This window comes from Cavia porcellus, unplaced genomic scaffold (genome assembly GCF_034190915.1).
Source record: "Cavia porcellus strain 051 isolate PalLab524CR breed Dunkin Hartley unplaced genomic scaffold, mCavPor4.1 scaffold_4, whole genome shotgun sequence".
NCBI classification, from domain to species: domain Eukaryota; kingdom Metazoa; phylum Chordata; class Mammalia; order Rodentia; family Caviidae; genus Cavia; species Cavia porcellus.
In genome coordinates this window covers 24,993,233-25,009,214 of record NW_026947487.1, presented here as the reverse complement: position 1 = coordinate 25,009,214, position 15,982 = coordinate 24,993,233, and the positions used below count along the sequence as shown (strand labels likewise).

The following is a 15,982-nucleotide window of genomic DNA, read 5'->3' as shown; positions in this document are numbered from 1 at the left end:
TAACTATATTGGAAATTGAGTACTACTAAAAATTTTAGAGGCATGGCATGATAAAAATGCAAACACAGTCTCACAGTGTCATTTGAAAAGCTGATAATGTAGTCAAAAGATTTCAGCTACATATGTAGAATTGAATTACACTGGAAATGATTATGGAAACAAAGATGGATAAATGATAACGTGTGACTTGCCTACTAACTGGATAATGAGAAAAGTGAGTTTAAGATAATATGAAGATTTCAGGCATGCATAACTGAAGATGTTGTCAATGAAACAAAGATACTTTCTGTGAAGAAACAGGAGCTGCTGCTGCCATGATGCATGCTTGAATAATCATAGCTACTCAGGAGGCTAGGCAGAAAGGCTACATGGAGGCCAGCCTGGGCAATTTAATAAGATGCTGATTGGAGGTAGAGTGCAGTGGCAGAGTAAACATGAAGCTCTGGGTTCGGTCCTCAATACTTAGGAAAGGGGTGGGATGGGTTAGTATTGTATTGTTATTATCATAAACTATGATACTAGACACTTTAATAAGCTTATTAGAATTTATATATCCAAGTAAATAGTTTTGCATTAAAATAATTGCAATTCCCCTCCCCCTATCTATGTGGATTACTCTTCAGGGGTTTGTTTGCTTTTGGTGCTACTCTTGATATTTTCTCCGAGGAGTATATGACAACCTTTTATATGTTTAAAGTTGACAAAATATCTTTAAAGGAGATGTACTGTTTAAGAGTTAGAAATCATTTTGAAACTGGTCTGTTAATAAATGTGACTCACTGGGTTATTACTATCTTTCAGGATCAAAATCAAGTAGCATGATTTTCTAGATAAAGATTAAGAGGTAAAGCTATGTAAGAGAATTTCCAACCCCAAGTAATCAATAAAAGTATTTTAAAATAAAAAGAAAAAATATTTACCATCTCCAACTACCCAAGTTGCTGTAAATTTCCAAAAATAATAAGCATGAAAATAAACAGAAGATACTGAGAAGCCAAGTATCTTCCAGCTTAGCAAAAAGTGGATTTAGGAGATGAATGAAGATCCAGGAAAAGGTCAAGGCAGAATTTTTTAATACGGAAGCCTAATATCATCTTTGAAATCACATCAGAATTTGGAAATCATCTAGGGAATCCTTTTTTCTACAGCTGCGTACTAAACAAAGCAACAATCTAAGGACTACAGAGCACTACCACAGCATCATCTCTCTCTGGTAGAGAACATTAGATAAGTTGTTAGTGTATGTCTGGGAGGGGAACAAAACGTGTCAAGTGTGATGGAAAGCCCACAAATACTTTATCAGAACAATCTGAAGAACCAGACAGAATTGCCAACTTTAAAGCATTAGTAGAATAAAAACTAGTATGCCATTCGAAAATCAGATGAAAGAGCCAATCTAGAAAAAAATTCGTCTTAGTGAAAAGATTACATAAGTACGGTGAATAGTAAAAACTTAATGATGACATGAATTTAATGAAACAAGTTCAGATGTGAAAATGGAATTTATAAAAAGCAGGATCAAGCAAAAACATACATTGCAGGGCTAACTAAACAGATCAGAGACCAAATCAACACTGTTAAAAAGCTTCAAAGTTAATTTAAAATGTTTAGAACAATAAATTGAATTATTGTTACAAAGGACAGATTTGAGAGTTTAGATGAGTTTTTAAAAAAAGGACAAAAAAGATTATAGCAGTTAGAAGATAAGAGATACGACAACTACGACAACCCAAAATAAGAATTAATGGTATCTTTGAAGTAGAAAACTCAGCATATATAATAGAAAGTTAAAAGCTTTGATACATATTTAAAGAAAATAAAACTTCTAATAAAAATGTAATAAGATTTACTAATGAAAAACAAGTCAGAAGAAAAGTTAGGCTGAGTTCAGATTTTTGTAGCCAACTTTGAATGAAATAAAAAACCTGAAACCGTATTTCCAAAGCTCCAAAAGAAACAAAACATTTCAGAAAATTTACCCAAACTCAGACATCCTAATCATATATTTGAACCTGATACATTCAGGTTTTAAAAATCTTGAGAACTTTTAGTACATTTGGACCCATATTATAATTGTTTTTCTTAAATTCTTCCATCATAAAAACCATGATTAATTATGGCTTAATCAAATGATTAATAAACATATTTTAAAAACTAGTATATAGTGAAAATATAATTGCACAGATCATGTAAGGACAATTTTCATTCATAAAAAAGGAAGAAAGTGTTTTGTATTTATTTGAGTTGAAACATTATCAGACATATAGTAAGTAATTCAGGGGTTGTAGCACCTTTGCACTATTCTTGAAAAAAAAAAGTCTTCATAACTCGAGCCATTATAAAAGATGATAAATAATGAAGACTCCATTAAATAAATGTTTCTTAACTAGGGGTGATTTTTGCCTCCCAGCTAGCATCTGACTGTGTTCAGAAACATTTTGATTTACCACAACACAGCTAGTTCAGCTGGTATCCTAGTGAGTAGAAACTAATGTTATTACACACAACAGTCCTCAAAACAAAAAATTTTCTAAGGTTAATGGTTGTCTTTGTTTCTTTGGATTTTCTTATGCTGTTCAAATTTTTTCACATGCGTTATCTTTTTTATAAGAAGTCTTTTTAAAATTGTATGATGATTTTTTAAAATTGATATGTAACTGCCTCTGAAAGCAGAACAAACAATAACACCATATATAGAATAAATTGTTATTAAATCCCATTATTGTAGTCATTCTGGAGCCAAATTGACATCCAGGCACATTTATATTAGTTAGGAATGTCTAGCATTTATATTTTACTTAAACAAAAATATATCAGCTTAGACAGACAGTAAATTACCCAGGGAATTGTATATTATAGAAAATATATAAGCTTACTGAAAAGTATAGGATTTTGCACCCAGGTTGAATAATGAAAATAAAGCAGCTTCAGAACCTGAGGTAAGCACAACTTGTAGTTTGAGATGAAGTGACAGAAAAATAAAAAAGCACCTGAAAAGAATAGCTTGCAAATTTGTCTAAGATAAATCAGAAAGAACATATTTTTGCTTTTTATAACATGTTGCAATAAAGCAAGTTATATAGTCATCTTAATAAACTTTTGAATGTTTTTGTAATGTTGCTTTAAGTAGGAAGGCTATTAGTTTACTTAAGCCTGAGTGAATCTCTGAATTCTTACCTACAGTATAGCATAAGGCTGATGCTGAAAGTCAGTTTTGTAATTCTCATTCTATTTTTGTGCTACCAAAAAGCGCTTTGAGTAACACTTCTCAAGAGTGAGAAACCTAATAGAATACTTGAGTACCAAAGGGAAAATGAACTACCTTATACATTCTGTTTTCTTAGGACTCTATGTGTATAAACTCATTTTCTTTCTATTTTGATTACATCTATTTTCTTCCTGAGTATCTTAATTGTGTGAGTTACACCCTAGTGCTTTTGATTCTAAAAGGAACTTAGAACAACACTTGGGACCTTCTTTCTTTTGTTAGTTAAATGCAAAATAGATTTAAGTAAACCACAAGGGTTTTTTTTGTTTGTTAGTATTGGTTTGTTTTGTGTGGGGAATTGGTACATGTATATAACATCCTAATTCTTTTTGCATCTGTTTTCCCTCTCTTCCTTTCCCTCTCCACCCAACTCTGGATCCCCTTCTCTTTTTTTTTTTTTTTTTGGTACATGTTTGCAGGACATAATGTTTACATTCTTATGTGAAGTTGGTAGTATACAGAACACATATTCCTTTTCTCCTACCCTTTCCCTTCCTTTTATGTCTTGATCTCCTTCTCCTTTGAGAAGGATTTATCTCCCTATCATCTTTTTATTTTGCTTTTTTTATACTTTGCATTTCTCATATAAGGGAAACCACACGATGCTTAAGCTTATATGTCTGATGTATTTCACATAATATGGTATCAAAATACATTCATTTTCCTACAAATGACTCAAATTTATCTTTTATTAACAGAGTAGTATACTACTACGCATAAATACTACATTTTCTTTATCCATTCATCTATTAATGGGCATATAGCCCATTTCCAAGATTTAGCTATTATAAAATTGTGCTGCTATAAACATAGGGATTGTATCCCTCTGATATGATGTCTTTAACTCTTTGGGGAAGATATGTAGAGGGGGAATAGTTGAGTTAAGTGGGATTTCTAGTTTTGGATTTTTTGAGGAATCTCCACCCTGATTTCTATGGTGATTTTGCTGATTTACATTTCCACCAACAGTAGGATTCCTTTTCCTAGCACTTACTATTTGATTTCTTGATGATAGCTTTTTTTTCTGGGATAAGATATTAACTAAGTATTGTTTTAATTTGCGTTTCTCTAATGGCCAGTGATGTTAAACATTTCTTTATGTATTTATTGGCCATTTGTACTTCTGCTGTGAAGTGTCTGTTCATTTCACTTGCTCAGTTTTTGATTGGATAGGAGCCTAATTTTTTTTCTTTTAGTTCTTTATACATGATGTATGTGGGTCCTCTGTCTGCAGAATGGCTGGCAAAACCACAAGTTTTACAGTGAAGTTCTGAACTAGGCACTGTTGCATAGACCTGTAACACTAGCACTCTGGGAAGCTAAAGCAGGAGGATCACAATTTTGAACCCAGGCTAGGCAACTTAGTGACAGTGAGACCCTGTCTCAAAATTCTAAAAACTTTAAAATTAAAAAGGCCTGGAGTTGTAGCTCAAGGCAAGCTACAGTACCATTAAAAAGATACAAGCCCAAGATCAGTCAAAATGTTACTATATTTGAGAGGATCATGATACGATTTAGAGATTGCTAAGTAGGCTTTGTTTCTCCACAAAATTTAGATTTAAGTTTCTGACTATAGCATTTAAGCACAGTTACATTTTACTCACTTTTTCTAAATGTTTACCTGTGCTCTTACTGTATTTGCAGTTTGGAAACTAGTCCTATAACTGATACTGATCTGGCAAAAAGAACTGTTTTCCAAAGATCATACTCAGTTGTTGCTTCTGAATATGATAAACAACACTCCATTTTACCTGCACGAGTTAAAGCTATCCCTAGGAGAAGAGTTAACAGTGGCGACACTGGTAAGTATAAAGATAAATAGAAAACCTGAGCAATTCTGCTACTGAAAGTAGAAAGAAAAGTGTTTCTCTGCAGATAATTTTTAAAATCTGATATTGGAATGGAAAAGAATGATTAATTTCTAACTTGTGATAGACATTCCTTCTATATGACCCAGGCACAACCATATTTCTCTGTATTTTGCATCACATTTGTAAGAGACATCCAGAGATCTGTTAGTGATTTTTCAAGAATAAATTGATCTTTACCATCCTACCTGTTAACTAAGCGAACTATTGTTACCATTATCCTTTCTTCAAAGCTTCAATAAACTAGCAGTCCCAGAATACACATAGCTTAGACATTCATGCCCCGCCCTGATCATAGATGTTTGTCACTTTGAATAGATATAAAAATTTGAGAAAAAAGTAACTCTTAATCAATAAAAAGTTATATAATTTGGTCAATTGTTATTATTAGCCTCAAACTGGGGCTGGGGTTCTGCCTCAAAAATAATAAAAGAAACCCAGGAGAAAAAGATAATATGGCTTATTAAACTGGAGATTTGACATTAAAATTATAGATAGATGATTGAAGATGTTTAAGAAAAATGTAGTTGGGCGCCCCTTGATGACTTATAAATTAATTCAACAAATATTTTGGAGCATTTGTTTGGACACCTTTGTTATAAAGCAGTCTTTTAGAAAATAATGGAAGTGAGATGTAGATTTCACCTAGGGAGAACACAAACCACTGAGATACTAGAATAGTTTAGGAAGCTTGAACTTTGGATTCAGCCTTATATTCAAAACCCACTCAATAACTTAATAGCTGTATAAGTAAAATGTTTAATCTTTCTCAGCCTTAGTTTCTTCCTCGACAAAAGTTAAAATAGTCACAATTTGTGTCATGTGCACAATAAAAGGCTTTAATGTAAATTAACTATTGTTTTTTATATTTACTTAAATATGTTACCCATGTACTACTTATGAAAATTATTAATTTTCTTTTTCTTTTGTTTTTCTTAATAGAAGTTGGTTCTTCCCTTTTGAGACACCCATCACCTGAGCTTTCCCGGCTCATTTCAGCTCACAGTTCTCTTTCCAAAGGAGAACGAAATTTCCAGTGGCCAGTTTTAGCTTTTGTTATACAGCATCATGATCTAGAAGGTCTTGAAATAGCAATGAAACAGGCCTTAAGGAAGTCAGCTTGTCGAGTTTTTGCTATGGAGGTATGAATGTGTTAATAGACTTACAAATTTTGGATCACACAAATCAAGTGACAATTCTGTTAATGATTCTACAGCTTTACCAAATTGCACCATATTAAAAGCTATTAATTTATTGAAAATAACGTGTTCACATCAACATTAAACTCTAAAGTCTATAGATATAAATTTTACTATTATCATGTGATAAATAACTTGTCACTTGGTTGCTGGGATCAATACAAATATTTAACTGATAGCTTACGTAGACTCAAAAAGCATTCTGTGTTGATCCTAAGTGCCATTTGGGGAAAAAAATGCTGTACTAAGAAAAACTTTCATTGTATTTCACAAATAACTATTTCTACCATCTGTTTTTACAAATTAAGACCGAAATAATGTTTCAGATTTAGTGTACTTCCAGTGAGTTGAAATTCAGGTTCTAGCATCTTTTCTTGAAACTTGTTGTCCATAGAAGGTACTGCATTTCTAAGTAAGCAATACCCTACATTTTTTACCTCATATATTTTCTTTTTATCTTGGACTCATTTGATCATAATTTATTCAGGCATTCAACTGGCTTCTGTGCAATGTCATTCAAACAACTTCTCTCCATGACATCCTATGGCATTTCGTGGCATCCCTGACTCCTGCTCCAGTGGAACCAGAGGAAGAAGAAGATGAAGAAAATAAAACAAATAAAGAAAATTCAGAACAAGTAAATGAGGCTTTCATTTGTTATTTTTGTCCCTATTTTTATAGAAACTGAATAGTACATTTTAAGGTGATATAATGATTTGCATGAAGTCATTCTCAGATTTTCCAAGCTGAAAAAGAGAGAAATATTTTAATACTATGGACTATTAGCTATTAACTACACTTGGTATACTAGTTTTCTCTCTAGCAAAGATACTGACAGTCACATCTAATTTCTCTTTGAACCCCAGTCATGAAACAACCAACTGGAAGATGATACACTGTTACCACAAAACAATGACAGATAAACAGAGCAACACTATTTCACAAAGGATCAGTAGCTGGGATGGTATCATGCTGTAGCCTATCCACAGGTGGAATGAGTGTGATGAACACCTGTGTCATAGAGTTGAGATCCCAGAGAGGCCATGCCAAAGGATCACACCTTACTAGTGAGCACAGATTATAAAGTCAAGTGCAAAAATGAAATAACTCCCACCTAACAAACTTGAAGGCCGAGCCTTGATGATATTAGCCTGCTATCTTCCTAAAAGAACAAAAGATAGCACTCTTTAAAAAAAGAAAAAGTTACCCAGGACTTCTGTGATCTATGATTAATAGACATTCAAAGAAGACAAAAAGTGGCCATTTTTTACTTAGCTCATTGACATAGTTGAAAAGTTTATCAAACTACTGGTACCAGGATGGAAAAATAAGCACACTTGTGCTTTGCTGTGGAGTAACAGCCTCTCAGAGAACACTGGCAAAATCTATAAAAATTCACATTTAAAATGATTCAGTAATTCTTTATCCTATCAAGTATGCCTTTATAAAATGACACATACAGGGTGAATCATTATTGAGTTTCTTATAAAAACAAAAGATTGAAAACAATCTAAATGACTGTTATGAGTTGGACTGATAATATAAGCTGTGGTATTTCCATTCATCAAAATACTACACAGCAGAATAATATACAGTATGTATATCTATAAAAAAATACCGTGGTTAATTGTTAAAAATTAGAGCACTGTGCTAGAGTGCTGTCATTCTTGTATATGAACAATATTTATAAACTGTCAATGTGATACACTAAAATGGAAATTGCCAGTGAAGAAGGCATCTGGGTGGCTGCAGTATTGGGACGGGGTAATTTACTGTTTATGGTATTCTTTAGACCTTTCAAATTTTTCATTATGATGCATATTACCTTCTCAAAAGAATAAATATGTTAAATGAGAAACCATTTGTGAAATTTTGATCATGATAGTCTATAATAGCAGCTACTTTTGTTGTTAAGCAGATTCAGCAGTTCTTCAATACTATATGCAAAATTTTGTAAAAATTAATCACTGCTTACTAAGGACTTTTAATGACTTATATGATATAAATGTTACACCTTTTATTTCCTTGTAAAATAAGTGTAGTCATAGAAATATGTATTTGAAACGAAGGAGAGATTGCTTATAACTAGTAGGAGTGAAACAAGTTGCTCTACATCTAGACTTAGACTGTGGTAGGGTACATTCAGGATTCTCCAAACAGAGGAAACACTGTCTGCAAAGCATGGTGCAGTATGACTTCAAGAAATGTGACTCAGGCCCAGGATATAGCTCAGTGACTAAGCACCTGGCAAATGCAAGGTCCTGAGTTCAATTACCAGTACAAAAAAAAAAAAAAAGTATGACTCGAATTAAAACTTGTCTAATGAAAAGAAAAGCATAGTTTCACTTGAATGGACCTAGAATTTTAATGTCAAAAGCTAAGCAAGACTGCTTTTTAAAGTGAATAGTATTTTTTTAAATGATCACAATTTTTTTGCAAAATTCTTTTAAAAATAAAATGCCTGACCTTTTAAAACAGGAAAAAAATTGATATTTCACAAGCTAGTTATCTTAGGCACTTTTATTTGCAATATTTTAAACCTATTTTTCAAAACATTACTCTTTTGCTCACCCCCTCCCATCAGATAATAAACTGGCTTTAATTTTCTGCCTTAGAAGGACTCATGAACACCCTCTTAGTTATCTGGCGCACACAGGGCAGGAACAACTGGCTTCAACTAGAAGGAAATCTCTGTGCTCTGACTCAACCCACATGCTGCCCTGGCTACAGCCCCCTCATCATTCATTTACTCTGCATTCTCCACCTTGACTGAGGTTCAGGTGCAGCCTGTTTAGTTCCTGCAGCTGTGTGCTTTCTGCATCCCCAGCTTTAAAATATATCTCCTATACTGAGTACTCTGTGGGGCTCCAGTTTTAACCTAGTACTGTAGTTGATTTTGATGAGTTTTTTTTTCAGTTTTAATTTTTTACATGTTTGCATTACATAATAATTGTATCCTTGTAAAGATAAGTTTCTTTTTATTGTAGAGACAGTAAAATTCAACAAAACAAGATAGAACAAAGCCAATTAAAACAATGCAGCAAAATTGGTACAGAACTTCAAAGCAGAATACCAGGAAAACAACAGTAGCTACCATAGTATATCTTCTTAGCTTCACATTAGTTGTCCATTCTGTCAGGTATTAAAATTAAACCAAAACGACGGAATAAAACCAATCAGAACAGAGCAAAACTGAAAACAGTATTTGACTTCAAAGATAAGATAGAATAAAATCCCCCATATTTCCTATATTGCTTACTGTCATCCTCCCCAGAGATGCTCAGGCTACTGGCCTCAGGTCAGCATAATCAGCAAACAATACAGGCATTTAGTTGCTTTATATACTTAGTTGCTATCAACTCAGCCTGTCCTCTAAACCAGTGGGTTGCTGGAGGGAGGGGTGAGGGCATGGAAGGTGTTTGATTTTCAACCTACACACTGGTAACCTCACTGGAGACCCTATGTGACTGTTCTCTTCCTGGAACCCATGTGGCTTATGTGGTTTACCAGAAAGGCTTCTTTTCCGGTCCTCCCAATGTGGCCAATTCTCAGGAGGTGCTGACTTTTCTCTTGCTAGAACCCGTATGGCTCACAGGAGGCACTATCTGACTTTTCTCTCCCTGGAACTCTTGTAGCTTGTGTAGCTTACCAGGAAGGCTGGCTAGTTGGTTTCTTGGTTGGTCCCCTAACTCCTACCATGGGTATGAGTTTCTTGATATTAAGAAATCTCCTTTGGGAATTTAAATTACTCTAATAATTTTCCAATGTAAATGTTATTCCATAAATAACATTATTAAGTAGCTCATCTGACTGAGGGTTTGAATGTGGAATGAAATCCAGTGCCTGTTTTTCCTTCTAAGCTGTGGTCCATCTGTGTAGAAGGAGATTTTTGTCTAACACATATTAAAATGTGTGAAGTATTGCCGACCCCAACTTCTACACATGTAATGTTTTTTCATGCATTAATATATGCACAGAGTATGCATGTATGTACTTATTGTGTATATACAATCATGTATACATAAGTACATATACAGATTTATTCTAATAGATTTGTGAGTGTACTGGAACTGATATGTATATATGGTATTCATTTCTTTTTTGCTGATTGTATTTGTGAATAACCCTTTTTCCTAGAAACATAGTTAGGTAATGTTACCTTTGTATTGGGTTTAGTATAAGTATATAGAATTTTTCGTGATGAAAGCTTTGTGCAGCATATAAACTAATAAACTTGCTTTCAATTTCTATTTTAGGAAAAAGATACACGAGTATGTGAACATCCACTCTCAGATATAGTGATTGCAGGTGAAGCTGCTCATCCTTTACCACATACGTTTCACCGGTTACTTCAGACAATCTCTGATCTTATGATGTCTCTCCCTAGTGGCAGTTCATTGCAGCAAATGGCCCTAAGGTAATTTTGAATCTAAGTATTGTAGTTAACAAAGAAGTGTCATGGAGTATTCCAAAGTACCAAATGCTTGAAAAACTTTAATAGTTAGAGACTCCCTGCATTATTTAAATTATGACTGTCTCCCTTCTTGTCCTGATTTAGAATTATCCTTCCTTTTAGCTCATACTTTTTAGCCCTTCAGTAAAATGTGGGTAATATATTTCTTGATGCTGTAAGTGATCATTGTAAAATCTGACTCACTTTTCTTTTTCTCCCTTCTCAAATTATCTCATGGTCACAAAAAGAAGGAGCACAAATGAAATCTTACAGGAAAAAATTAGAATTTTGACTTTAAAAGAATCTTAAGAAAAATGGATTCCAATTACTTTGTACCTCTGACTAAAAATTGACCAAAATGCACTAAAGCGTTCCAAGGAATTAGTGCAGAATTGGTGCCTGTCTTCAAAGTGGAAGAAACTTGCTCCTTGGCTTTGTGCATATTACAGCTCAGGATAGTAGCTAAAGTTACGTTGAATCAGTCCTGGCACCTGCTTCTGAGGAAAAGAGGTCTTGTGGGTACAGTCATTGGAAGGAACCTTATCCTCCAGCTTCTCCAGGCCAGACGGTTGTAGCCTACTGATTCCTCAGAACTTTTGGCTCTCTGATCCTCTTGGGCATTAGACTCTGGCAGAGCTCTATCTAAATTCAGCTGCCTGTTCTGTAACAAGAAGTACAGTGGCTCTCAAAAGCTCAGAGCCTCTGAGATCTTACCTAGCAAACTTGAAGTATTCTGTTTCTGCTATGGAAAGATGGCAAGGTATTCTTGTACCTCACCTGCTTGCTGAAAAGAAGCCATGTCAGGCCTGACCCTGCCATATTCCCAAGGCCCTTTAATCATGCAGGACAGCTAGGCAGAGCTTACACTCGGTGTTCTTTCACTTTCTGTCCAATCTTTATCTTTAATAAGCAAGGCCCTTTCCCCCTTTCTTTCTGATTTTTGTAATCTGAACTCTGGCTATTGTGTACTCTGTGAGTAATCACTGTCAATGCTTGAGCTATTTGTTTTACTCAAGTTGAATGAGTTGGATTTAGGATCTTGGCAGTGACCCCAGGAACAGAATGGAGAAGAGGCCAAGTGTAGTGTTATGATGATCAGTTCATTTTTTTGATTCCACTTTTTGTGCTCCTTGATTCTAAAAATATGCATTTCTCTTAAACAAAAACAAAGAAAAACTGAATTTTTTTAAAAACTCAGAATGGACCCTAGTTATATGCAGACAATTTTAAAAGTACCCTAAGATCACATAACTTTAAAATGAAATCTGTTCAGAATTTGGCATTACTTTTAGAGTATAATTATTAGTATATCTACACCCTGAACTAAATGTAAATCTTCTATTGAGTTGTGTAATAAATAAGTTTGTGGGATGATTTGGCTTCTCATATCCATAATTATACCAGTGGAATGGAGATTTTTCTTTTCCATCTTTATCATTGACATGTAAGATGCATTATGTTCTAATGGAATAACCACACAGATAAATTTGAGAAGCTGTCATAGTTGGTGTAACACTTATCTATGTAATCATTTTATTTTATTTTATTTTTTTTTTTTTTTGCTTCTTAGCCTTGACCTTTATATCTCAAAGGGTTTAAAATGGGTGAGTTTTTCTTAGAATGTAGCTTCTTCCAAAGAAATTAATATTATTTCTCAAAAGCCAATAGCAATGATTCTACTGTATTTTAAAATTTCTATCTTTAGTAGACCACAATGTTTTCTTGTAACATTAGCTACAAAATAGAGTACCTACTCTAGCAGTTCCTTACATATTTCTGGAAAATATTTCATATATTGGTTATGTTACCTTTTTAGATGCTGGAGTCTCAAATTCAAGCAATCTGATCATCAGTTCCTCCATCAGAGCAATGTCTTTCATCACATTAACAACATTTTGTCAAAATCAGATGATGGAGATAGTGAAGAGAGTTTTAGCATCAGTATACAGTCTGGCTTTGAAGCAATGAGTCAGGTCAGTCATTTAACAGTTACTGTCCTGTTGTCCTAATGGTTAGTAATCAACAGTGTATTGTAGAAAAAACTGTAATTATCATAAACAATTCTGTCTTAATCACATGTCTATTTTTTTTCTCATCGTAAAAGATTTCTTTTGGATATTCTGAATGCTTATATTTATTTCTAATAGGAGCTATGCATAGTTATGTGCTTAAAGGATTTAACCAGCATTGTTGACATAAAAACTTCAAGCCGACCTGCTATGATTGGCAGTTTGACAGATGGTTCCACAGAAACCTTTTGGGAATCAGGAGATGAAGATAAAAACAAAACAAAGAACATCACTATCAATTGTATAAAAGGAATCAATGCCCGCTATGTATCTGTTCATGTAGATAATTCCCGAGATCTTGGGGTAAGAAAAGAAATTTAATTTATGGCTCATTAGCTCTTTTCAGACCATTAGTCATCATGTATTTTCATTTCTGAGCTTGGAAAAAGATTATGTGGCATTTTACCAACTGTCTTACTTGCTTTCTCATGACTAGGACTAATACCTACACTGACAACTTCAAAGAAAGAGTTTATTAGGCTCACAGTTTAATCCATGGTTGACTGGCTTCTAATCAGGAACATAATGGGGGAAGAATCTGGTCAGAGGGCACTCACATCATCATAACCAGGAAGCACAGAGTAAGGAAGGGAGTTATATACTCCCCACAATGACTGGCCTCTTCCAATCAGGCCCCACCTTCTAGAGTGTATTCAATTACTGAGCTCACCAGTGATTCCACTGACGCACGGGCAAGTACTCTGCCTGTGACCCAGTCACCTTCTTCAAGCTGCATCTATGAGCCCACGAAGCTTGGGATCATTCTTGAGCTAAGCTATAACACTAACCAATTTTACATTCTTCAAATGTTAAATCTAAAACCAAATTAATATGATTGCACACACCATGAAATATCAATTCTAGAAGAAGATCTGATTACATATATACCATGATTATAGCTAAACAAAATAAAAATCTACAAATTTTGTTTTTTCTCTATACCCTTGCTTAGGCTATTTCCTAGGCCTGGGTATATTCCTCTTAAATTCTCTTTATCAGAGTCTCCCAAGATCTCTAAAACTCAGCAGAGAAAAACTCTCTAGTTAAACTGCTTTATAAAAATTACTCTTTCTCCACTAGGTTCATTTTTGTGTTTGTTTTTCAAAGAAAGTGATTTTATTTGTACATTTTAAGTATAATGATCAATGTTCTTTTTTTATTACTCTGATGGTACATAATATACTTGTACCTATAGTACAATTTAAGTTTCTCCTTCTAATCTTCAACTTTTAGGGAGGGAAGAAATTCTCTGGACCAATTTAATCATGATTTATATTCTCTCTTTCTAGGCTATCTAACATGATTTGACTAAAGTAAGCATTTTTTCATTAAAAGCACTGATCAAAGGAAAATAGTCCTGTTTACAAGATCCAAGAAAATAGCACCAACTGACAAATTCTTACTGTTCTGCCCTCAATTCTTTGGGAAAGGATACTTAGACTTTTTCCCTTCATATTTGTTATGACTTGTTAGGAGATTCCCTTTTAATGAATCCCCTTGCACAGTTGCCAAACTACACCCATCCATTTATATATTTCCTTTTCCAGGAAGAATCAGAATGGTAGGTGAGGTCCCAGATAACCTGGATGTGAAACCAACCATAGCAGCCTATATGTACTCAGAGTTCTCCTTGCCATCCATTATGACCCTAACTCCTATGTGTCAGTGCAGGTTCACTTCTTCCCTGACGTTGAACAAGAAAAAGGGGCTTAGGTATATGAGTTTCTTTCTACTTCAGCTCAAGATTGAACTGGTTCAACTGTTTGATCTTATAAGAACATCCAGTATAATAATTCAAAACATTTTTGTGTCTAGAACTGGCCGCTCAGTACAAAGTTATCTTTGACTCATGGTGTGTTTTACACTGGGGCATGCTGTCCCTCAGAACAGTGATTACAATCAATTTAACATTTTTATGTTTTCTAAGGAGAGCTAATCATAAAAATACTCATCTTTGTGCCCCAAACTGCCCATAAAGGTACCTTCTACATAGCATTTGCTGATATGAGTTGCATCAACCAATAGCATTCATGATACACAGCTCTTCAAGGAATTACTATGTATTTCTTAACATGCTTTACTTAAAACTTACTCAGCCTTAAGATCTGTGGCTGTAGACATGATATGACTCACTTTCAGTTCTTAATGGTAATAAACTTCTCCTGTTTGTTATCTGTTTTCCTTGTGAAAGTTGCCTTCCCTAGTCAGGCAAGTATTTTGAGAGGTCAAACTGCTTTAAAATGCCTTTCTTCAAGCCTATAAAGAATTGTGACATTCCTTCCTTTTGTTTGCAAAATAGATCTGAATGACAAGCAGAGTTCTTGAAAGATTACATAAAGATACAGAATTTGAACATTTAGAATTTGGACAGTGAAATAAAATGTCAAACTGTGAAAAAGCACATGAAAAAATAGTACAGTGTAATATAAAATATAATTCATGAGGATAAAACCAGAGATGTAGGAATTGGATCGATGATGTGAGGTCAGTTAGGAAAGAACCTAAAAATAGGTAGAAAAGTTGATATGCCATTGATAACTTGTAAGAAATCATTATAAATGCTAAAGCAGGAATATGGCGTGACTGTTTCGAATTGTTTGTTTTAGAATAAAGTTACCTCAATGACCTTCTTAACTGGCAAAGCAGTAGAAGATTTGTGCAGAATAAAGCAGGTAATTAAAATTTTATCATCAGATGTTTTGCTTTCTAGGGTGAAACGTGTTTGCCTTTATTTACTGTTGGGTTTCAGTTTTAGCATACTAACAAAATACTGTAGGAAATCACCTATTTACAAAAACACTAATTTGACAACTGGCCTTTATTAAGAATTATAGCAACCATCCCTCTTCCAGACATCTCAAAATTATTGCTCTAAATTTTCTGCAGTCATGTGTTATACCTGTAGTCTTGGACTCTCCACTTCCCTACAGATTCAAGATATCTTATAATTTATCATCGAGCTGATTCACAACACCTCAGTTGATGTACTTTGTAGGTAAAAGGGTTTTTATCCTCCAGCCTAAAACAATGTGTCATTTGCAGCATTGCAGCTGTATGCAGCTTGTGAATCAGTTTACAAGCCAAGTATAGAACAGTCAGCCTTATATGGGCACATGCCTTACGTA

At 34.1% G+C, this 15,982-nt stretch overlaps 1 protein-coding gene across 15 annotated transcripts in view; it reads left to right on the top strand.

Annotated features, from left to right (window-relative positions):
• The window catches only part of Mycbp2 (MYC binding protein 2), a 262,562-nt gene that overhangs the window by 217,992 nt on the left and 28,588 nt on the right, over positions 1–15,982 (top strand). For all 15 annotated transcript variants that reach the window (XM_063246885.1, XM_063246888.1, XM_063246889.1 and 12 more), the window contains 7 exons: positions 4,913–5,070; positions 6,079–6,278; positions 6,823–6,972; positions 10,592–10,752; positions 12,605–12,761; positions 12,936–13,160; positions 15,464–15,529. In XM_063246885.1, the coding sequence (XP_063102955.1) occupies positions 4,913–5,070; positions 6,079–6,278; positions 6,823–6,972; positions 10,592–10,752; positions 12,605–12,761; positions 12,936–13,160; positions 15,464–15,529 (1,117 nt within the window). The remainder of the gene's footprint in view (positions 1–4,912; positions 5,071–6,078; positions 6,279–6,822; positions 6,973–10,591; positions 10,753–12,604; positions 12,762–12,935; positions 13,161–15,463; positions 15,530–15,982) is intronic.